The sequence below is a fragment of the Muntiacus reevesi genome, chromosome 11 (assembly GCF_963930625.1).
Source record: "Muntiacus reevesi chromosome 11, mMunRee1.1, whole genome shotgun sequence".
In the NCBI taxonomy this organism is placed as follows: Eukaryota; Metazoa; Chordata; class Mammalia; order Artiodactyla; family Cervidae; genus Muntiacus; species Muntiacus reevesi.
Window position 1 is genome coordinate 24605572 of NC_089259.1, and position 24504 is coordinate 24630075.

General features: G+C 34.8%; 1 protein-coding gene across 7 annotated transcripts in view; it reads right to left on the minus strand.

Moving 5' to 3' along the window:
* Positions 1-24504, minus strand: part of NBEA (neurobeachin) — a 652386-nt gene that overhangs the window by 532692 nt on the left and 95190 nt on the right. For all 7 annotated transcript variants that reach the window (XM_065901711.1, XM_065901709.1, XM_065901706.1 and 4 more), the window contains exons 3-7: positions 22836-22936; positions 22513-22608; positions 12803-12924; positions 10813-10939; positions 5600-5719 (exon numbers count right to left, since the gene is read on the minus strand). In XM_065901711.1, coding sequence (XP_065757783.1) covers positions 5600-5719; positions 10813-10939; positions 12803-12924; positions 22513-22608; positions 22836-22936 — 566 coding nt within the window. The remainder of the gene's footprint in view (positions 1-5599; positions 5720-10812; positions 10940-12802; positions 12925-22512; positions 22609-22835; positions 22937-24504) is intronic.

The window sequence follows — 24504 nt, forward strand, 5'->3', positions numbered from 1 at the left end:
AAAAAATCAGTCCTTGTTTCCTTTCTTTTTTAAAATATGACTACAGAGTCAATGGCAGTCAACAAGATCACTCTATAATAAAAAGACTGTCCCCTCTGGAAGGCAAATATGAAGCAGAATTTCACTGAATATTCTAATTATGGAAAAAATTATTCTCATAAATATGTACTGACTATGACCCAACTATAAGTTTCTAGGACAGAACAAGCAAACTATTTCTAAAAAGGACTGTCAGACAGTAAATATTTTCAAACTTTGCAATCTACAACTTGCTTCGGTCACAGATTCTTTGATTTTTTTTGTTTTGTTTGAGCCTTTATTTTTTTATCTTATTTATTTTAGTTGGAGGCGAATTACTTTACAATATTGTAGTGGTTTTTGCCATACACTGATATGAATCAACCATGGGTTTACATGTGTTCCCAATCCTGAACCTCCCTCTCACCTCCTCCTCATCCCATTCCTCTGGGTCATCCCAGTGCACCAGCCCTGAGTACCTGTCTCATGTATTGAACATGGACTGGAGATTTGTTTCACATATGATAATATACATGTTTCAATGCTATTTTCTCAGATCTCCCCACCCTCGCCTTCTCCCACAGATTCCAAAAGACTGTTGTATACATCTGTGTCTCTTCTACTGTCTCGCATATAGGGTTATTGTTACCATCTTTCTAAATTCCATATATATGCGTTAATACACTGTATTGGTGTTTTTCTTTCTGGCTTACTTCACTCTGTATAATGGGCTCCAGTTTCATCCATCTCATTAGAACTTATTCTTTATAATGGCTGAGTAATATTCCACTGTGTATATGTACCACAGCTTTCGTATCCATTCGTCTGTTGATGGACATCTAGGTTGCTTCCATGTCCTAGCTATTACAAACAATGCTGTGATGAACATTGGGGTAGATATGTCTCTTTCAATTCTGGTTTTCTCAGTGTGTATGCCCAGCAGCGGGATCAATATGGCAGTTCTATTTCCAGTTTTTTAAGGAATATCCACACTGTTCTCCATAGATGCTGTACTCGTTTGCATTCCCACCAACAGTGTAAGAGGGTTCCCTTTTCTCCACACCGTCTCCAGCATTTATTGCTTGTAGACTTTTGGATAACAGCCATTCTGACAGGTGTGAAATGGTACCACATTGTGGTTTTGATTTGCATTTCTGTGATAATGAGAAATGTTGAGCTTCTTTTCATGTTTTTGTTAGCCATCTGTATGTTTTCTTTGGAGAAAGGTCTGTTCAGTTCCTTTGCCCATTTTTTGATTGGGTCATTTATTTTTCTGGAATTGAGTTGCAAGAGTTGCTTATATACTTATGAGATTAATTCTTTATCAGTTGCTTCATTTGCAATTATTTTCTCCCATTTTGAAGGCTGTCTTTGCACATTGCTTATAGTTTCCTTTGTTGTGCAAAAGCTTTTCAGTTTCATTAGGTTCCATTTGTTTATTTTTGCTTTTATTTCCAATATTCTAGGAGGTGGGTCATAGAGGATCCTGCTGTGGTTTATGTCGGAGAGTGTTTTGCCTATGTTCTCCTCTAGGAGTTTTATAGTTTCTGGTCTTACATTTAGATCTTTAATCCATTTTGAGTTTATTTTTGTGTATGGTGTTAGAAAGTGTTCTAGCTTCATTCTTTTACAAGTGGTTGACCAGTTTTCCCAGCACCACTTGTTAAAGAGATTGTCTTTTTTCCATTGTATATTCTTGCCGTCTCTGTCGAAGATAAGGTGTCCATAGGTGTGTGGATTTATCTCTAGGCTTTCTATTTTGTCCAATTGATCTATATTTCTGTCTTTGTGCCAGTACCATACTGTCTTGATGACTGTGGCTTTGTAGTAGAGCCTGAAGTCAGGCAGGTTGATTCCTCCAGTTCCATTCTTCTTTCTCAAGACTGCTTTGGCTATTCAAGGCTTTTTGTATTTCCATACAAATTGTGAAATTATTTGTTTTAGTTCTGTGAAAAATACCGTTGGTAGCTTGATAGGGATTGCATTGAATCTATAGATTCCTTTGGGTAGTATACTCATTTTCACTATATTGATTCTTCCAATCCATCAACATGGTATATTTCTCCATCTATTTGTGTCCTCTTTGATTTCTTTCATCAGTGTTTTATAGTTTTCTATATATAGGTCTTCTGTTTCTTTAGGTAGATATATTCCTAAGTATTTTATTTTTTTCATTGCAATGGTGAATGGTATTGTTTCCTTAATTTCTCTTTCTGTTTTCTCATTGTTAGTGTATAGGAATGCAAGGGATTTCTGTGTGTTAATTTTATATCCTACAACTTTACTATATTCATTGATTAGCTCTGGTACTTTTCTGGTAGAGTCTTTACAGTTTTCTATGTAGAAGACCATGTCATCTGCCAACAGTGAGCATTTTACTTCTTTTCCAATCTGGATTCCTTTTATTTCTTTTTCTGCTCTGACTGCTGTGGCCAAAACTTCCAAAACTATGTTGAATAGTAGTGGTGAGAGTGGGTACCCTTGCTTGTTTTTGACTTTAGGGGAAATGCTTTCAAAAGAAAGGCTATGAGAAAATACTCAGGGAGATAATAGTTGAAAAGTTCCCTAAAATGGGGAAGGAAATAATCACACAATTCCAAGAAACCCAGAGAGTCCCAAACAGGGTAAACCCAAGGCAAAACACCCCAAGACACATGATAATCAAATTAACAAAGATCAAACACAAAGAACAAATATTAAAAGCAGCAAGGGAGAAACAACGAATAACACACAAGGGGATTCCCATAAGGATAACAGCTGATCTTTCAATAGAAACTCTTCAGGCCAGAAGGGAATGGCAGGACATACTTAAAGTAACGAAAGAGAATAACCTACAACTCAGATTACTGTACCCAGCAAGGATCACATTCAGATATGAAGGAGAATTCAAAAGCTTTACAGACAAGCAAAAGCTGAGAGAATTCAGGACCACCAAACCAGTTCTTCAACAAATGCTAAAGGATCTTCTCTAGACAGGAGGAAACACAGAAAGGGTGTATAAACTCGAACCCAAAACAACAGAGTAAATGGCAACAGGACCATACTTATCAATAATTACCTTAAAAGTAAATGGGTTGAATGCCCCAACCAAAAGACAAAGGCTGGGTGAATGGCAAAAGCAAGACCCCTATATATGCTGTCTACAAGAAACCCACCTCAAAACAAGGGACACATACACTGAAAGTGAAGGGCTGGAAAAAGATATTTCACGCAAATGGAGAAGAAAAAACAAACAAACAAACAAAAAAAAACCCCCAGGACTAGAAATACTCATATCAGATAAAATAAGACTTTATAATAAAGACTGTGAAAAGAGACAAAGAAGGACACTACATAATGATCAAAGGATCAACCCAAGAAGAGGATGTGACAATTATAAATATATATGCAACCACCATAGGAGTACTGCAATATGTAAGGCAAATGCTAACAAGTATGAAAGGGGAAATTAACAGTAACACAATAACAGTGGGAGACTTTAATACCCCACTCACACCTATGGATAGATCAACTAAACAGGAAATTAACAAGGAAATACAAACTTTAAAAGACACAATGGACCAGCTATACCTAATTGATATCTATAGAATATTTCACCCCAAAACAATCAATTCCACCTTTTTCTCAAGTGCACACGGAAACTTCTCCAGGATAGATCACATCCTGGGCCATAAATCTAGCCTTGGTAAATTCAAAAAATTGAAATCATTCCGATCATCTTTTCTGACCACAGTGCCGTAAGATTAGGTCTCAATTACAGGAAAAAAACTATTAGAAATTCCAACATATGGAGGCTAAACGACATGCTTCTGAATAACCAATAAATCACAGAAGAAATAAAAAAAGAAATCAAAATATGCACAGAAACAAATGAAAACACAACAACCCAAAACCTATGGGACACTATAAAAGCAGTGCTAAAGGGATGTTCACAGCATTACAGGCTTACCTCAAGAAACAAGAAAAAAGTCAAATAAATAACCTAACTCTACACCTAAAGCAACTAGAGAAGGAAGAAATGAAGAACCCCAGGGTTAGTAGAAAAAAAGAAATCTTAAAAATTTTGCAGAAATAAATGCAAAAGAAACAAAAGTGACCATAGCAAAAATCAACAAAGCCTAAAGCTGGTTGTTTGAGAAGATAAATAAAATTGACAAACCATTAGCCAGACTCATCAAGAAACAAAGGGAGAAGAATCAAATCAACAAAACTGGAAATGAAAATGGAGCGATCACAACAGACAACACAGAAATACAACGGATCATAAGAGACTACTATCAGCAACTATATGTCAATAAAATGGAAAACTTGGAAGAAATGGACAAATTCTTAGAAAAGTATAACTTTCTAAAACTGAACCAGGAAGAAATAGAAGATCTTAACAGACCCATCACAAGCATGGAAATTGAAACCGTAATCAGAACTCTTCCAGCAGACAAAAGCCCAGGACCAGACAGCTTCAAAGCAGAATTCTACCAAAAATTTAGAGAAGAGCTAACACCTATCTTACATAAACTCTTCCAGAAAATTGCAGAGGAAGGTAAACTTCCAAACTCATTCTATGAGGCCACCAACACCCTAATTCCAAAACCAGACAAAGATGCCGTGAAAAAAGAAAACTACAGGCCAATATCACTGATGAACATAGATGCAAAAATCCTCAAAAAATATTCTAGCAAACAGAATTCAACAACATATTAAAAAGATCATACATCACGACCAAGTGGGCTTTATCCCAGGAATGCAAGGATTCTTTAATATCCACAAATCAATGTAATATACCACATTAACAAATTGAAAGATAAAAACCATTTGATTATCTCAATACATGCAGAAAAAGCCTTTGACAAAATTCAACATCCATTTATGATAAAAACTCTCCAGAAAGCAGGGATAGAAGGAACATACCTCAACATAATAAAAGCTATATATGACAAACCCACAGCAAACATTATCCTCAATGGTGAAAAATTGTTTGAGTCTTTAAAGAAAAAAAATAAACTTTAAAGAAACATAAAAACCAAGATGAACTTTTCACTTCTGCCCCAAAGCCTTTGCACTCATGTTTCCACAGAAGGGGGTATTTCTTGCAAACATCCACATGGCTTTCTGTGGTCTCAACACTAAGGCCATCTCTGCACGATCTGGTTTCTCCCTTCCCTACACCTACACTTTCTGTATGTGTTCCCACTGAACCTTCCTCCACAGTATTTACCACCATTCATCTAATAAACAATATTAACATACTGTACATATTTATTCTATTTAAGGTACTCCTTTCATATCAAAATAAAGAATAATACACATCTTTTAATGCTTGAGATTCTGAAAAGAACACAATATTGCATTTAAATTTTGACCTAAAACTTAATAATCTACCCAACCGATTTTCTTTTTTTGTATCACTAGTTGTGTCTTTTAGCAATTTAATTATTCTAAATTAAGGCAAAATTCACTTAATAGAAAAAAACTTCAAAATAAAGCTAGGTTCTACCAAACAATTATATTATTCAATTCATGCTACAATCAGTGATATATCAAACACTCAAATACATTAAAATACAGATAAAGAAAAACTTACATCATTTGTGTTAACATGCCAAGCCATATCACCATATGATACCAGCTGTCCATTAACATAACACCGAATTTCACTGTTTCTCCAACGATTGTAAATGTGGACAATGCTGATCATGTACCACTTAAATGAAAAAAAAAAAAAAAAAAGAAATCAGTATGTAATGTTTGGTTATAATTGTTTAAAAGCAATCATAACATTTATCCCACACTACAAAAACTTACTTGAAGGAATATTAATGATAATCCACTACAAATACGTCAAATTCCCTCTACCATTTCTCATTTTACAGATGAAAGAAATTATTAATAGAGAATAAATATGTGATGGAAATAGAGCGAGAACCTTTGGAGCCCTAGACTGATATTCCTTTCACTATACCAAGATCCCAAAATTGTGGAAACATAACTATATTTATTGTCATTCATTTAATAACATTTGCAGTGTGTCAGGCAAACTGACAGTTTTGACAGACAGATCATAGGTCAAGATTTATTTATTCAAGATTCCCTGGAATTTAGGGAGCAGTGGAAGGATCCATACATTAGACAAGTAAACAAATACAGAATTATAAAACCATGTTGATGACTGTGGATGGGAAAGGACATTGTAAACTGAGAAAGAATAATGTAAGATTCTACTCTGGATTGCATTGTCAGGCAAAATCTTGTCAAAGGAGCACCATTTTAACAGCTATAATAAGATTGAGATAATTTCATTTTCACAATGTAGAATTATTAAATCTAAGAGTAGTTATATATTCTAACTTAGCAGTGTATGACTATAAATTGACAATCAAGGAATAAGTTTATACTGAGCTCTAATTTTATAGTTACTGGTGTCAACAGAAAGCATTCTGACATGAGATGGTTTAAGTTCTCTAACAATTTGTGAATCTAATCTTTAGTCTAATTCAGATAAAAGTTTGCTTCAGATAATAGCGTATTTCAGATAATACGTAAACCTCATTTCTAAACAACAGAAAAATACAAACGATTTATAGATGTTTGAACAGATTCTTTCACCAGTAAGGAGGGATTTAGACTCATTTCACCCCCAAACATAAAAATATAAAACACAAACTTTGTTCTGAGATTACTTAAAAACACTATTCAATTATTTCATACTTATTTTGCATGATATTTATAAAGCCACAATAGTAATTCTCAACCACTAAAATATTATTTTTTAAAGGTACCTGAAATACTTTGAGGAAAAATTAATTTTCCTCATTTTGATTTACAAAATAAAATAGTGCACTAAAAAACTCACAAAATAAAGTTAACACAAAACTACATTCTTCCTCAGTTACAAAAAAATGTCAGGTCAACTGGATAAGGTCAGTTTTCATTCCAATTCCAAAGAAAGGCAAGGTCAAACAACGTTCAAACTAGCACACAATTGCACTCATCTCACAGGCTAGCAAAGTAATGCTTAAAATCCTCCAACCAGGCTTCAATAGTACATGAACCGTGAACTTCCAGATGTCCAAGCTGGATTTAGAAAAGGCAGAGGAACCAGAGATCAAATTGCCAACATCTGTTGGATCATGGAAAAAGCAAGAGAGTTCCAGAAAAACATTTACTTCTGCTTTATTGACCATGCCAAAGCCTTTGACTCTGTGGATCACAATAAACTGTGGGTAATTCTTAGAGAGATGGGAATACCAGACCACCCGACTTGCCTCCTGAGAAATCTGTATGCAGGTGAAGAAGCAACATTAAGAACTAGACATGGAACAACAGACTGGTTCCAAATCGGGAAAGGAGTACATCAAGGCTGTATATCGTCACCCTGCTTATTTAACTTGTATGCAGAGTACATCATGAGAAATGCTGAACTGGATGAAGCACAAGCTGGAATCAAGATTGCTAGGTGAAAATTCAATCACTTCCAATATGCAGATGACACCACACTTATGGCAGAAAGCGAAGAACTAAAGAGCCTCTTGATGAAAGTGAAAGAGGAGAGGGAAAAAGTTAGCTTAAAACTCAACATTCAGAAAACTAAGATCATGGCATCTGGTCCCATCATTTCATGGCTAATAGATGGGGAAACAATGGAAACAGTGACTTTATTTTTGGGGGTTCCAAAATCACTGCAGATGGTGACTGCAGCCATGAAATGAAAAGACACTTGCTCCTTAGAAGAAAAGTTATGACCAAACTAGACAGCATATTAAAAAGCAGAGACATTACTTTGCCAACAAAGGTCTGTCTAGTCAAAGCTATGGTTTGTCCAGTAGTCATGTATGGATTGAGAATTGGACTATAAAGAAAGCTGAGCGTCAAAGAATTGATGCTTTTGAACTGTGGTGTTGAAGAAGACTCTTGAGAGTCCCTTGGACAGCAAGAAGAGTCCAACTAGTCCATTCTAAAGGAAATCAGTACTGAATATTCACTGGAAGGACAGATGATGAAGCTCAGGCTCCAATACACTGGCCACCTGATGCAAAGAACTGACTCACTGGAAAAGACCCTGACACTGGGAAAGATTGAGGGCAGGAGGAGAAGGGGATGACAGAGGATGAGATGGCTGGATGGCATCACTAACTCAATGGACATGAGTTTGAGCAGGCTCCAGGAGTTGGTGATGGATAGGGAGGCCTGGAGTGCTGCAGTCCATGGGCTCACAGAGTCGGACACAACTGAGCGACTGAACTGAAGTGCAGTATCACTAAAGAATTTAAAGCAGGAAAGTGACACGATCATCTCCACAGCATAGGAATATAACTGACAGCAATGGGGATGTGAGACTGTTAAGACTAAGAGCTGCTGTTGTTCAGATGCTCAGTCGTGTCCAACTCTTTGCTACGCCACGGACTGGAGCATGCCAGGCTTCCCTGGCATTGCTCAAATTCATGTCCATCCAGTGAGTGATGTCATTAAGATAAAGGCATTGGTAATTCTAAAAGGGGGGGACAGGAACTAGTTAATAGAACTGCCTTGAGGTGCTAATTTTAAAAAGGGAATCTAAAAAGGTTTCCAATTTTTCACTTAAATGGGTAGTGGTAACCAACTTAATTAATTAATAAAGTTAGACAATTATTAGCCACATAATTAAGTTTGGAATCTGTTTTTGGTCATAACATCAACATGTAAGATTAAATGGGTGAATAAATGAATACACAATTTAATGAATGATCTCAAAATGAATAATACTTAATTGTAAGGAAATAAACTTTTCTATTTTCTTTCCTTAGGAAAATCAAGATGTAATCTACAGATAACAGACAAGTGACTTTTTGAACCAAAAAAGCCCAAGTTTTGACTTGATAGTTTTTCACTAAAGGAAACAGGAATAAACTTGGATAGTGTGTATGTATACTGATACTATAAATGTACACTGAGGTCTGTGTTTAGTTTGAGACTCAAAAATATCAGTATAAAAGAAAGACACTCACAGGAACAATAAGAAAGGACTATATTAAGAATTCAGTAGAAAAATATAACATGATATTTATACAAATATCAATAATAGTTAATATGCATTGAGCACGTTACTACATGAGGTAATATGCTAATCATTTACATTCATTTCCACAAGGTCAAACATCTGGTTAAGTGACAGCACTAGAAAAACACTTCTTGATAGTCCAACTGAACTTCTTATTAGGAAGGATAACAACTAAGCTAGGGTATCATCTGAAAAAACTAAACAAAGGGAAAAAATAAAAGAGTGGAGTTATCTTGACTAATCAAACAGTAAGAACCAGCCTACCAAAGTCGGAAATGTAAGAACCATGAGTTTGATCCTTAAGTCAGGAAGATCCCCTGGAGAAGATCATGGCAACCCACTCCAATATTCTTGCCTGGAGAATCTCATGGACAGAGGAGCCTGGCAGGCTACACTTCATAGGGTTGCAAACAGCTGGACACCACTGAGGCAACTTAGCACAAAATCAAATATTTATCATTTTCAAGATTTTATAAAAATCTTTACAGAAGGTCTTTCAAGACCCACTTCACTCCGTGATCCTACCAAGATATATGTACACACATACATATATACATATACATGTATATATATATATATATACATATACATATACATATATATATATATAGAGAGAGAGAGAGATTTGTTACAAATGGGAATGCCTTTTGAGAAAAAGGCAACAATGTAAAGATATAGAAAGAAAGAGAAAAAAGAGAGATAGAGAACAATCAGGTTAAACTGCTTTTTATTAATTAATGGTAATTTTATTTGATTCTTAAGTTTTCTTATTTCTACTATTTGAAGCACTGTTTCTCAAAACTGTCTGATGAGAAAAATCATATAGAGCATTTGTTAAACACTCATATGTATTCCTGCCATGAAAATAAGTCCAAGGATCAGCATTTCTAATAAATTCCCACTAAGATTCAAAATAATTTGGCACATTTGACAAATACTGCCTAGGTCTCATCCCAAATCTAATAAATCAGAATTTCTAGAGGAGAGACAATGAGAATTATATGAAAATAAGTGGGATTTGTATCAAGAAAAAAAGAAATTCCCTTCTAATGTATAAATTTATTTAAAATCATTGCTTTTAAGCTATTTTCTAATATATTAATGAATTACTGCTAAATTGCCATTCTTCAATAGAAATAACAATTAAATTATCCCTTACATAAGGGAAAACTTTTTATTAGACTCATGTAAAAATTAAAGGTATATATTTGAGAACCCCATTCAAAATAGTATTTTCTTCAGTATGTGACACAATACACATGGGATAACAAAAAAGAAAGAAAAAGAAATGAAGCAGTCCCTCCACCTTACATGAGCTCCAAATCTGTTAGGATGGGTTCCTGTGGATATGGGGTAGTATATGCCCTGAAACTGAACAAAAATTCCTGGGGGGAAAAAAAAAGCTCCACAAAAGAAAGGATGTTGCTTGTTTTGTTCACTGTCATCTCTCCTGTGCCTACGACAGTGTCTGGCACTCAGTAAATATGCACTGAGAGTTCATGGAAAGAATGTCATAGAATATATCACAGCAAGACAGTGAATGAGAAAGTGAATGAGAGAAACAGACACTGCAAGAGGGCAGGAAACTGATTTTTTTATGTCAAAAGTTAGACATAAACGTACAAAGAAAATGTAGACAGAGATAAGAGTCATGAGAAAACCAATAAAAGAGAATATTATGGAAGTCATAATAATTAAGTTTTAAGATAGTGGGAATAGTGAATTGCATTACTCTTAATAGATGATTTACCTATACATACCTTGCGTGGTTGAAAATCATATTTCACACAGTGCTGAAAACCTTTTCCTTTGGACTTCAGTGATGTAACGATCAAACAATTGCCAACAAAATGAGCAGAGTAACCGACTCCTTTGCTAGTACGAAAACTGCAAAGAAAACTGAAAGTAGTATAATATCCTCTGCTACAAAGAACAACATACCTGAAGATTAGTATTATATAAATAATATAAAACACAATTATAAAAATAAAACTTGTATACCTACAGAGTAGAAAGGGTATTACAGGTACCAATAAAGACTAAAACAGGTAAACTTTAGAAATAAAAGAAGAAATTTAAGTTGGGAAAATAGAAGACTATAGAATCTTTTAACATTTCAATTTCACAAATACGTAAAGTAACACAAATACATAAAAACAAATGGTCAATAAAAGGCTACCAAGTAGATTTCATAAACTTTCAATGATCACCTGGATTAGCATATACAGAAATCATATACACAGTTAATGTTTCCAAAAACAACTTGCTCTTTAATTCTACTGTATCTCTGAAAACAGCTTACAAATTTACAAAAAAAGTGAGAGCCAAGTTGGGAAAAAAAGGTAGGCAATCAAGCAAAATCAAGCAAAGGAATACATGTACTGTCTAAAACAGAAAAAAAGAAAAAAAAGATGTGACTAAGAAGTAGAATTATTTTCTTCCAGAGAAATAGTCCTTCAGCTGTTTATTTAATCACACATAAAAACCTGTAAATGTTCTGACAAATGACAGTACTACTGCAATAAAAGTATGATCTCCCAAAATGATCTTTTGAAAGTTCAACCCCATTTATGTTTAGAAGTTCAAATGTTCGTTAAAAATCTCTCTCATATTATCCATACATACTATCCATATGTAATCTTTCTGTAGTAGAGTCTACAACCTATCAATAGCTCACATTTTTCAACACTCACATTTCTGAACTAGTCATTATATAAAAAGCACAGAAAATATCATGCTACCGTTAAATCCTACATGATAGGTACTATTATTCTCATTTTACAGCTGAAGACACCAAAGCACAGGATAAACAGTGAGTGGTAAAGGCAGGACTTAAACTCAGGTAATCTTATTTCAGAGCACTATAAGTATTAAATGATGTAATACAAGTAAGCACTTATAATGCCTACTACATAGTAAGGTAATAAATGAAAGTTTGATGTTCTTATGACTTAGCATTATTGGTAATCTAAAATGACCAAGTTCTGAGTCTTACAGGTGAGCCCATTGTTGGGATGATCCACCCTTTCTGTTAGTTATCTACTAAATAATTAATCTTACCTAGTTATAACCTCGCACATGGTTATCTAGAGAAGGAAATGGCAACCCACTCCAGTATTCTTGCCTAGAGAATCCCGTGGACAGCAGAGCCTGGTGGGCTGCTGTCCATAGGGCCGCACAGAGTCAGACACGACTGAAGCGACTTAGCATACATGCATGCATTGGAGAAGGACATGGCAACCCACTCCAGTATTCTTGCCTGGAGAATCCCAGGGATAGAGGAGCCTGGTGGGGTGCCATCTATGGTGTCGCACAGAGTCAGACACGACTGAAGCGACTTAGCAGCAGCAGCAGCACATGGTTATCAAAATCAGTATTTCAAAGCATAGCTTAATTATGCTCACAGAACCATGTAAGTCAAAAGGCAAAGTGAAAGAAATCTGATAGTAGTTTGTTTCTCATTTTCTCTTCTTGATCAGCATCTTCACTCAGAACATACAACTGATACGTGCAGACTGAGACAGAAGGTCTATAACGCTTGATTCTTAAAATGGAATTGAGGGGGGGCGGAAATAGTAGGGCAGATAGCCTAGAATCAATAGCAAGAAATGAATAAACTGACTATAACTTTATAGGTTTAACATATTTATTTACTTATTATACATACTATGTTGCCTTGAAACTATGTTACATATTTTTAAAAATTGAAATGCTTAAGACAAAAGTAATAAAATTAAATATATAACTTACCAATAAAGATAAGGTTTATCCTTATCAACATTAATGTTATTTAATGGATCCATACGAAACCAAGTGTTTAGGGTGAAGCCATTCTGATAAGGCCACTTTGCAATAGGAGGCAATGCAATTGCCTACAAGGTAATGATAAAAAATAGGAAAGTATCAGTTAAAGAAAATGTGACAGTAACTAAGGTCAAGTATGGTTTTCACAGATTAAAACACAATGAAGGTATGAGTATCAAAGAATCATGAACAAATATAAAAACAGAAATTATTATCTTATTAAAGTAATCTATTAATATTATTTGTTGACTATAGAAGCATTACACTTTCAAATACTCAATAAATCAAGTTTCATCTCTAAGTTATATAGTATGGTTCAAACTGTACTCCAATAAAGCCTCCTTCAATTTCACCAATACACAGTCCCTTACACATAGCTGCAAAATTTTCAGTTTTCAGCTTACATTAGATTTTCAGTAATATTTTACTTGATAAAGGAAGCTGAATTTTCAATCAAAAAACAATTGTGTTAGAAATATTAATGGAATCAATATTGAAGAACCAGAAGTATTAAGAAATAACACTAATACTGAAACAAAGGGGAACATGAGGTTTATCATTCAGAAACTGAACTATTGAAATTTATGATCAAAAAGGACTCAGATCCACTTAAAAGTAGGAAAGGAATTAATACAATATTCAGTTGATAGTAGCAGTTAAAAAAAAAAACTAGCCACTCTAGGGAAAAGAAATGAGAAAGCAATATATTACTTGACCTGAAGTCAAGAAATATCTAAGTGGATTCACTTATCTTCCTATGAGATATCTAAATTCCTTCACATAAAAGATAAGTACTCTTAATGCTTTTATTACTGATCTGTTCCTCCAAGCAGACCCTTCATACATTGCTGCTAATGAACTTACTCAAATATAACATATAGCTTCCATATTAAATATCCTATGCATATAAAATAAATTCTAAGTTTCTTAAGGCTACACTCTGGCTCCAACAAACCCTTTCAATCTTATTCTCTTCTAGTGCCTTACCTTACATATACCCAAAGTATATCTGAACATACCAGCTGTTCCAACTGTTACATGTTCTGTTCTGTTACCTGTTCCCCAGTTTGTACATGATGCTACTCTGCCCAAAACACAGCCTCCAATAAGATCCCAATTACCCCTCAATTCCAGGCTAATACATCTCTCTCTTATGAAGCTCTCCTGAACTTCACCATAGCCTAGTTTCTTGTTTCATTGTTTTCCCACAGGAGTTAGTCCCTAGCACATAGCACTTAGTAGCCTGTTGTAACAAGATGCTTTTATGTCTACCAATGAGTTCCTAAAAAGTTAGAAATACAGTTTATACTCCCAGCATTGTGACTTAAGACATAGAAAACATTCAATATGTGATCACTGAAAAATCTCAAAGTAGCAAAATGCCTACTGCATAAAAAAAAAGGAAAACACATATAGAAACACATAAATGGAAACATACCATTTGATACGAAGACTGAAACCTTAACAATGAAATGCAAGTTTTCCTATACAATGTATGTCATGTCCTTTCAGATTTTAATACTAAGCAATTAGTCCAGTTTAATTATCAATATAGCTTTTTAAACTTTTTAAAAAGGAAAATGTTTTACTTAATTTTTCTGTTTGCTGGTTAGTAAAATGTAATTCTTCCAAGTTTATTGCTGGATTATACCTCCATAAGTTTCACTAAACCAGACATCACCTACTATAACTGCTTCAGAGTACCAAGGTAAACAGGAGAAATATTTATTGAGGACGTTGAATAGTGATTCTACAGAACTATAAAAATAACTTAAATGTATGCATTTGTTCTTAATGCTTGTGGAACACAACGGGCACAGCGTTGGATTCATGGTTTCCAAATTCTTGCCATGAAGAGCATACCCAAGTGCACATCCATATCAGCAATAGCAATTCATGACAACACTACCACTGCAGCAATAATAAGCATAAGAGTGAGGGCAGCTCACTCTTTCTTTTTTCCCCCATTACTCCACATATCCAAGCAATCTCTTACTTCCAGCAAATGGCCCCAGCACTTTCTATTAATACATCATCAGTCTCATCATCTGGTCTACTGAGCTCTACATCAGAACTTAGACAATGTGTTGAACCAAGAGATGCAGGAAAGAAAATGAATTGAACTGCTCTTCAAGTTTTCCAGAACTATTCTTCCACCATGGAAAAGGCATGTGGTACCCATTTGTTATTATCCAAATGGTAGGACCTAAAGAGTTCTAAATCACATTCAGTTGCAAATACCAGTGAAGTAAATACAACACAAAAAAGAAAAATCTCACTAAAGAAAAATACAATAAGCTTCAGTGATAATGATATAACAACAGTCTTTGGTCTTGCTTCCCATATTATAATGATATAATAATATTCTTTGGGGCTTCCCAGGTAGCACTAGTTTAAAGAATCCACCTGCCAATTCAGGAGATGCAAAAGACATGGGTTCAATCCCTGGGTCGGGAAGATATCCTGGAGTAGGAAATGGCAACCCACTCCAGTATTCTTGCCTGTAAAATCCCATAGACAGAGGAGCCTGGCAGGCTACAGTCCCCGGGGTCACAAAGAGCCGAATACGACTTAGCGACTGAAAAAAAACAACAATAATTCCACAGATAAACAGGGATCTTTATTTATGGCCAATCTCTTCAACAAGATGGTTAACTCTACTCAAGGACATTCTCTCAAATTTATTTTTTATTACATATATATTCTAAATTTATTATCTTTTATTGAAGTACAGTCTTAAATTTAATAAGTAACAGCTAGAAAAAATGTTTTGGGGACCTAATGTCCCAATTCTAAAGGGTATGACTCAACTTCCAGTTCTTTCATATGTTACCAACCAAAGTCTTTCATACAGTACACATTGTATCCCTAGCTTTTTTCAACTCTTTAACGCATACATGCTCCCTTAATCAGTGCACAAAAAGCTAACTTTGTGAGAGGACTGCCTAATGTGGAATTCAGGTTCATTTACTACCAAATCATTCAGGTCTAAATACCCATTATCCCATTGTGATAATGGCATGTCCTTTGAACTGTGTCTGTGATTATGGGTTTAAGCTGCCTTCACATTTCTTCCATACTTCCTTCTACAATATTTTGGTATCCATAAATAGGGTCCCTCATTGTGTCCAGTGAGGCCACAGAACTCTGAAATCTGTATCCCTCACTGCCTCCTAGATTAGTGAAGTAGCTCAGTCGTGTCCGACTCTTTGTGACCCCGTGGACTGTAGCCTACCAGGATCCTCCCTCCATGGGATTCTCCAGGCAAGAATACTGGAGTGGGCTGCCATTTCCTTCTCCAGGGGATCTTCCTGACCCAGGGATTGAACCCGGGTCTCCCACACTGCAGGCAGACGTGTTAACCTCTGAGTCACCAGGGAAGCACTCCAAAATTTACATTTCTGTCTCATTTTGCAAAAATACAAACGGAAAAGATTCTGATGTTCAGATAGGATGCGTTCAGTTAACTATTTCAATGAATAGAGAAGTGTACTATTTCTTAAATTAAGCAAATTCATGAAATAGATAATAATCATGAAAAACAAATCTAAACAATATATTCATAAAGGTAACAGGGCATATAAAATATAATCTTACATTTACCACTCACCTTCACACAAATCACTGAAGAATTCAATTAATTCTCTGTAAATATTACCAAATTGCTCATATGGAGGCAACAAAACTCATAGAAAGTATCTCCACAATGTGAAATACAATTCAGAAGCCCTAATATTGTTATTTTGGTCATTTTGGAGGGAAAGTAAACGGTATCATGATTTTAATCATCCAAAGGCACCAATGTGAGCAGCAGTCCAAACACTATGTATTTTCTTATTACTAAAATGCCACTGGTTCACGCTCATTCAGAAGCAGATCGTCAAAACACTGTGATAGGAAGGGTTTAAAATCAGCTCCTATCTAAATTTTTCAGCAGTTCAACAGCAGAAGTAACATGTTTGAAAATTACCCAATTTGTTGTTAAGTGAAATATTGGATTTGAGATCAGGCAAATTCTTGTTAAGGTTGTGACTCTACTTTAAGACTATGAACAACATTTATGCTGCAGAGGCTTATTACTTCTTAAGTTTCCTCAACTGACAACAGCAGTAATATCACTTATCTTGTACAGACTGTATAACTCAAATGAAATAATAGTTATAAAAGTTCCAGTTCCCTCCCTACTTCCTCCTCTACACAGAATATACCCTTGATTCAAACTACTCTTTATGAAAATGAGTGATGCAGGGAAAACCAGGAAAAGGGGAATAGATAGTATAAGTCTACCAATATCCCATGAGCAAAAACAATTCAAACATATGCTACTAATGACATTAAAATTATCTCTGTGTGTGTTATGTGTATGTAAAATGTATTGCATATTGATAGGTAACTGATGGCCAAATGGCTAAAAACAGGATGAACTGCAACCATACTGAGGCAATTCAGGTAATTTATTAAATCAGAGTAATTTATTCAGCTGTAGCTAAACTTCGTTAATTCTACATATAAAACAGGAACTTGCTTATATTTTAGTCAAAACACTTTGCTCTTCTTTCCCATACCTTAGACTGAAACCTATCAGACATCAGGTCAACAACAGTTCTGTAAAATGTGTTAGAAGTACGTGTGTATGTGAGCAGAACTATTGTATCTAAGAGAACCCTCACCCACTGAGGCACAGTGACAGCGTTTTCTCTGCAGATTATATATGTTCCAGTCTAACAAACAGATACATAAAATGATTGACTTCCATCTTGTATTTTTTTTTAAAGTTCCTATGTTTTGTTTCATAGTTGGTGAAACTGTAACCTAAAAAAAAAAGATTAGTAACAAAATATTCAGGAAAAAATATAAAATTAGGAGAATGACGAAAAAAATGGGAGATTGCAAGAACAGTGAAGTACTTACAATAACCAAAGAGCAATTAATATTTACATGATTTTTTTTACAACTTTACAGTGCTTAAACAATGCATTATTTCATTACAAGCTCACAACTCCTATTCCATTATAAAAGTACTATTAGTACTTTTTTGCATGAAAGTAAGCCAAGAAACATTAAGGACTAGTCCTCTACAGTAATGAACTACAGGATTCAGAAATCAAAATTTGTTGTTCTAGCCAAAAATTCCACATATGCTCTACAATATTACCATATAGCTTGAGATGATGAAATCAAGAAGATTGAAAGAGCTATTTCTTTGAAAAGAGGAACAAAATGGAAACACTTCCAGCTAGACCAGGGTTTGATCCCTGGGTCAGGAAGATTCCCTGCAGAAGGAAATGGCAACCCACTACAATACTCCCTTGCCTGGAGAATTCCATGAACAGAGGAGCTGGGCAGGTTACACTCCATGGGATCGCAAAGAGTAGGACATGAATGTGTGACTTTCACTTTCACTTTCCAGCTAGACAGACTGAACGAAATTATAGTAACAAGAATGGAAGGAGGAGGCATCACTACACATCCTACAGACATTAAAAGGATAATAAGAGGATAGGATGAACAATCTTATGCCAATATATTTGATAACTGAAATTAACCAAAAAATTACATGAAAGACACCAAACTACCAATGTCCATTCAAAACAAGCAAAAAACTTTCCTATATCTACTATAGAAATGAAGTTCATAATTTAAAACCTTCTCACAAACAAAATCCCAGACCCAGATGGCTACAATAATGAATTCTAGCATACATTCAAGAGTGTGTGTGTGTGTGTGTGCATGTGTACTAAGTCATTTCAGTCGCATCTGACTCTTTGCCACCCTATGAACTGTAGCCCACCAGGCTCCTCTGTCCATGGGATTCTCCAAGCAAGAGTACTGGAGTGTGTTGAGTGTGTTGCCATGCCCCACTCCAGGGGATCCTCCTGACCCAGGGATCAAAGGTGTATCTCTTAGGTCTCCTGCACTGGCAGACAGGTTCTGTACCACTAGTACCACTTGGGAAGCTCACATTCAGGAGTAAGTATTATCAATTCTACACAAACTCTTCAACAGAGAGAAATGAATACTTCCCAACCCATTTTACGAGGAAATGAGTTTATGATCCTTAACATCACAACCAACTGGACATGGAACAACAGACTGGTTCCAAATAGGAAAAGGAGTAGTCAAGGCTGTATATTGTCACCCCGCTTATTTAACTTATATGTAGAGTACATCATGAGAAATGTTGGGCTGGAAGAAGCACAAGCTGGAATCAAGATTGCTGGGAGAAATATCAATAACCTCAGATATGCCGATGATACCACCTTTATGGCAGAAAGTGAAGAAGAACTAAAGAGCCTCTTGATGAAAGTGAAAGAGAGTGAAAAAGTTGGCTTAAAGCTCAACATTCAGAAAACTAAGATCATGGCATCCGGTCTCATCACTTCATGGCAAATAGATGGGGAAACAGTGGAAACAGTGGCCGACTTTATTTTTTGGGGCTCCAAAATCACTGCAGATGGTGACTGCAGCCATGAAATTAAAAGACGCTTACTCCTTGGAAGGAAAGTTATGACCAACCTAGACTAGACAGCATATTAAAAAGCAGAGACATTACTTTGCCAACAAAGGTCCATCTAGTCAAGGCTATTTTTTCCAGTGGTCCTATATGGATGTGAGAGTTGGACTGTGAAGAAAGCTGAGCACTGAAAAATTGATGCTTTTGAACTGTGGTGTTGGAGAAGACTCTTGAGAGTCCCTTGGACTGCAAGGAGATCCAACCAGTCCATCCTAAAGGAGATCAGTCCTGGGTGTTCATTGGAAGGACTGATGCTAAAGCTGAAACTCCAATACTTTGGCCGCCTCATGCGAAGAGTTGACTCATTGGAAAAGACCCTGAAGCTGGGAGGGATTGGGGGCAGGAGGAGAAGGGGACGACAGAGGATGAGATGACTGGGTGACATCACCAACTCGATGGACAAGAGTTTGAGTAAACTGGAGTTGGTGATGGACAGGGAGGCGGGGTGTGCTGCGATTCATGGGGTCGCAAAGAGTCGGACATGACTGAGTGACTGAACTGAACATCACAAACGGAGAAAGATTTTACAAGAAAAATGTATCCTCAAATCAATCATAAAAATAACTGTAAATTTTCTTAGTAATATATTAGCAACTCAAATCCAGTATTGTATGAAAAGGTTGTTACACTGTGATAAAATATATTTTTTCCTAGGAATGCAAAGGTGATTTAACACTGAAATATCAGTCACTATAATTTACCACATTAATAAGATTAAGAAGAAAAACTATATGATCATTTCAATAAAATCAGAAAAAGAATTTTATAAAATTTACCACTGACATTAATATACTGATAGTGAAAAAAAATGCCCAGCAAATGTGAATAGAAGTGAATTTCCTCAACCTGATAAAGGACATTATCTTAAAATGTAATGCTAATAGCATATGTAATGGTGAAATATTTAATGCTTTCCCTAAGACTAAGTCAAAACTGTTATGATTACTAATTGTAGGTCCTAGCCAGTGTAATAAGGTACAAAATGCAATTAAAAGGTATCTACATCTACTAAAACTTGCTAGGATAAGTAAGTGAGTTTAGTAAGCTCTCACGATGTAAGGTCAACAACGATAAAATTTTGCATTTTTATATATTAACATAAAACAATATGGAATATTTCTGAATGAATTTAACCCAAAATGTTTAATACTTTGCATGCTAAAAGCTACAAAAGACTGAAAAATCAAAAGAAACTGAAACAAAGGGAGAAATATATTGTGTTTCATGAGTTGGAATATTCAGAACTAGATCCACACAAAAATGGCCAGTTTTCAAGAAAGGTATCAACACAATCCAAAGTGAAAAGAACTTTTGCTTCAACAAATGGTTATGAAATAATCAATAGTCACATGTTAAAACAAACAAAACTTAACCTCCAATCTTCCTTCACACCATATTTTAAAAATTCACACAAAAGGGATCTTAGTGTGATCCTAACATAAGACCTAAACATAAGAGCTAATATAACCAACTTTCAGTAGAATGTGTAAGAGAAAAAACCCTATAACCTTGGTTTATACCAATTCTTAGACTACAAAAAGCATATGCCATAAAAGAAAGAAAATTTTAATTGAACTTCATCAAAATTAAAATCCTTTGCACTTCAAGAAATATTTGTTAAGAAAATAAAAAGACAAGCATCAGATTGGGAGAAAATATTTGACAAATGCATTTCCAAATTAATTTATATCCCAAATATATAGTGAACTCTTGAAATAACAAGACAAACAATCACATTTTTTAAAGTGAACAGAAGACTTGAACACAAACATCACAAAAGATTTAAGAATGGCCAATAAACACAAGAAAAATGCTCAATATCAGCCATAAGGGCAACACAAAATTAAAACTACGTTGAGTTACATTTATACTAGCATTTACAAGTCTCAAATTAAAAAGACAGGACTGAATTGAACTGAATTGAATGTCCAGGATGCAGATCAACTGTGATTTTCATATACTGCTTATGAGAATGCAAAATTTTTCACTATAGAAAGCAATTTGCTTGTTTATTATGAAACGAAATACACACTTAATAAGAAACCCAGCAATCCCACTCTTAGGTATTTACTCAAGAGATAAGAAAACATACCTGCAGAAGATCTGCATTCAAGACCTAACAGCTTTACTTATAATAACCAAAAACTGAAAACCCAAAAGTCCATCAACTAGTGAACAGTAAACTGTAGTATATATCCATAAAATGTAAAACTACTCAGAATATAAGGAATAGAATAAACTCCTGATAATCTACTACAAAATGGATAATCTCAAAAGAATTAAGCTAAGTAAAAGAAAGCTGACAGAAAAAGACTTAGATACTATTTGATTTGATTTATATGAAATTTTTAAAAAGGTAAAATTATATAAACACAAAATAAAGGCTGCAAAGGAGAGGACCAGGGAGAGGGAAATGGCTTCAGAGACAAGGAAATTTTGGTGAGTGATGGAATTGTTCTAAATCATGACTGTGGTGACAGTGAAGGGATTATTCAAAACTCATCAAACTGTACTTTTTTTTATTTTTTAATTCCCCCCCCCCCCCCACCTCCCTCTCTACCCGCTCCCTCTGGGTCTTCCCAGTGCACCAGGCCCGAGCACTTGTCTCATGCATCCCACCTGGGCTGGTGATCTGTTTCACCCTAGAAAATATACATGTTTTGATGCTGTTCTCTCGAAACATCCCACCCTGGCCTTCTCCCACAGAGAGAGAGATGTTCTGTACACCTCTGTCTCTTTTTCTGTTTTGCATATAGGGGTTATCATTACCATCTTTCTAAATCCCATCTATATGTGTTAGTATGCTGTAATGTTCTTTATCTTTCTGGCTTACTTCACTCTGTATAATGGGCTCCAGTTTCATCCATCTCATTAGAACTGATTCAAATGAATTCTTTTTAATGGCTGAGTAGTATTCCATGGTGTATATGTACCGCAGCTTCCTTATCCATTCGTCTGCTGATGGGCATCTAGGTTGCTTCCATGTCCTGGCTATTACGAGCACTGTTTATAATAGCCAGGACATGGAAGCACTGTTTATAATAGCCAAACTGTACTTTTTAAATTGCTGAATTTGATTGTGGGTAAATTATGCCATAATAGAATTGACTTAAATAAAAACAAACAAGTATTTAAAACTTACCGCAGCACTACAACCAGGGAAATTGAAAAAAGTATCAGGACCATGTCTTTGTGGCATCTGATTAAGAACGGATAATAATTTTACTGCATGCCTTGGCTAAAGAAACAAAAAAAAGAAATGTCACTGTACAAATTTAACAAAAATATCTAATATATCACCTTAACCATCAGACTGTTTTCTAGCTAGAGAGAAAATTATTTTTAAATCATTTACTGAACTATTTAAGAGGAGCAATTTTTATTACCAATTCAAGTTTATAGCTCTTTAGAGACAACTTGTTGAACATTAAGTATTAATGCAATGATATTGAATACACAGCTTACCCAGATTCCACTTTCTCCTCGAAGCATGCTGAACAAAAGCTTCAATTCCTTGACAGTGATGCTGTAGCTGGCAAGAACCCCCAACATATCAACTAGAAGATCTTCAAAGGAAAATAAAGTTATTCTGAACTCTAGTCATGAGCTGTCATCTGTCAAGGTAATACACTTTTAGAAAGAGCAAAAGTTATCTCATCATTTCTACATATATATTGGTATCCATTATAGCCAATAACCTCATGAATAGCCATTCAAATTAACAATTATTAATCGTCATATAAGAAAAGAATACTTTAAAGACCTTTTTTTCCCATCAGAATTATGATTTCAATTAAGTTCTCTTTGAAAAGTCATAAAAAATGGATTTTATAAATTCCCAGAATACACATACATACACATAAATCTGCTATATGCAGGGAAAGACAGGCAAAAATATACAAAGGTACAATGATTTAACATTGTAAATTTGTTATTTTCAAATGAAAACTGATGTTTGACCACATATTGATTTAGAATTATCTACTCTTAAAAAAATATATTCTTGAAATATCCCCTGGCCCATCAGCAACAATTCTGAGTACTCACTCCTTGACTGGCATCATTCCAAGTGGTTTACAAAGATTAACTCCACAAATCCCTGTAACAAGCTTAAGTATTATCATTAACCTCTTCTAAAAATGAGGAAGTGAGGCACAGGTAACTTAAATCCATTGCCAAAGCACACACTCTAGTAAGTGGTACAGTTAAAATTCAAACCTAGGCAATATGTCTTCATAGCTCTGATTTTTACCCACTAGTCTCTAAATGGAAGTACCATTTCAACCCCTGACTAGTGATATCCATTATGACATTGTATTTATGTGCATACAAGAGACGTACCAACTCACTAGATAGGAGAAAAATATATATTTAATCTCTTGTCTCCGATTACTTTCTCATCTCTAGACACTGTGAGTCACAGTACCTCTATGAGTCATTCTTTGCAAGAAATTAAACATTTAAATATACATATCTTAATTTTTAAAGCACTTACTAAGAATTCAGATACTCTACAAGTTATAATAAATACACATAAACATTATAAGAAGTTTATCATCAATTAATAGTTTAGGTTAGGATAAACTGAAATAATTAGCTATTGATATATACATTATTTAATATCACAGATTAATAGCTGAACTTTGAGACTTTAAAAATATTTATTATATATGTACTTCAGAATAGAAACATAATACGGTTAAGTCATCAATAAACTGACTTACTCATAACACCACTGTAAGTAAGCAATCTCTATGATAAAAATGTACTGTGGATATGCCATTTTAGAGACATTTTTAATGAAAGATCATTCATTATTCAAATTATAAAAATGTCCAAAGTTACTATATATTAGCCAGGTGATCTACTTCTAAGAAAAAATTCTAGATAAAAACCAAGCACTTTAAAACCTCTCAAGTTAATATTAAGCATTTTTAAGCAACTAGCTGAAATGGCAAAATGATCGAAGATTTCTTTCAGGTATGTCTACACATACTACAGTAAAAGAACTGTATTTCCAAACCTTTATCTCATCTCCTATATATGTCACAAAAGAAGATCTACTAAATTAGCATTTACTTACATAATTATTAAAATTTCTTATTTATTATACAGATAACATAAACAAGCACCT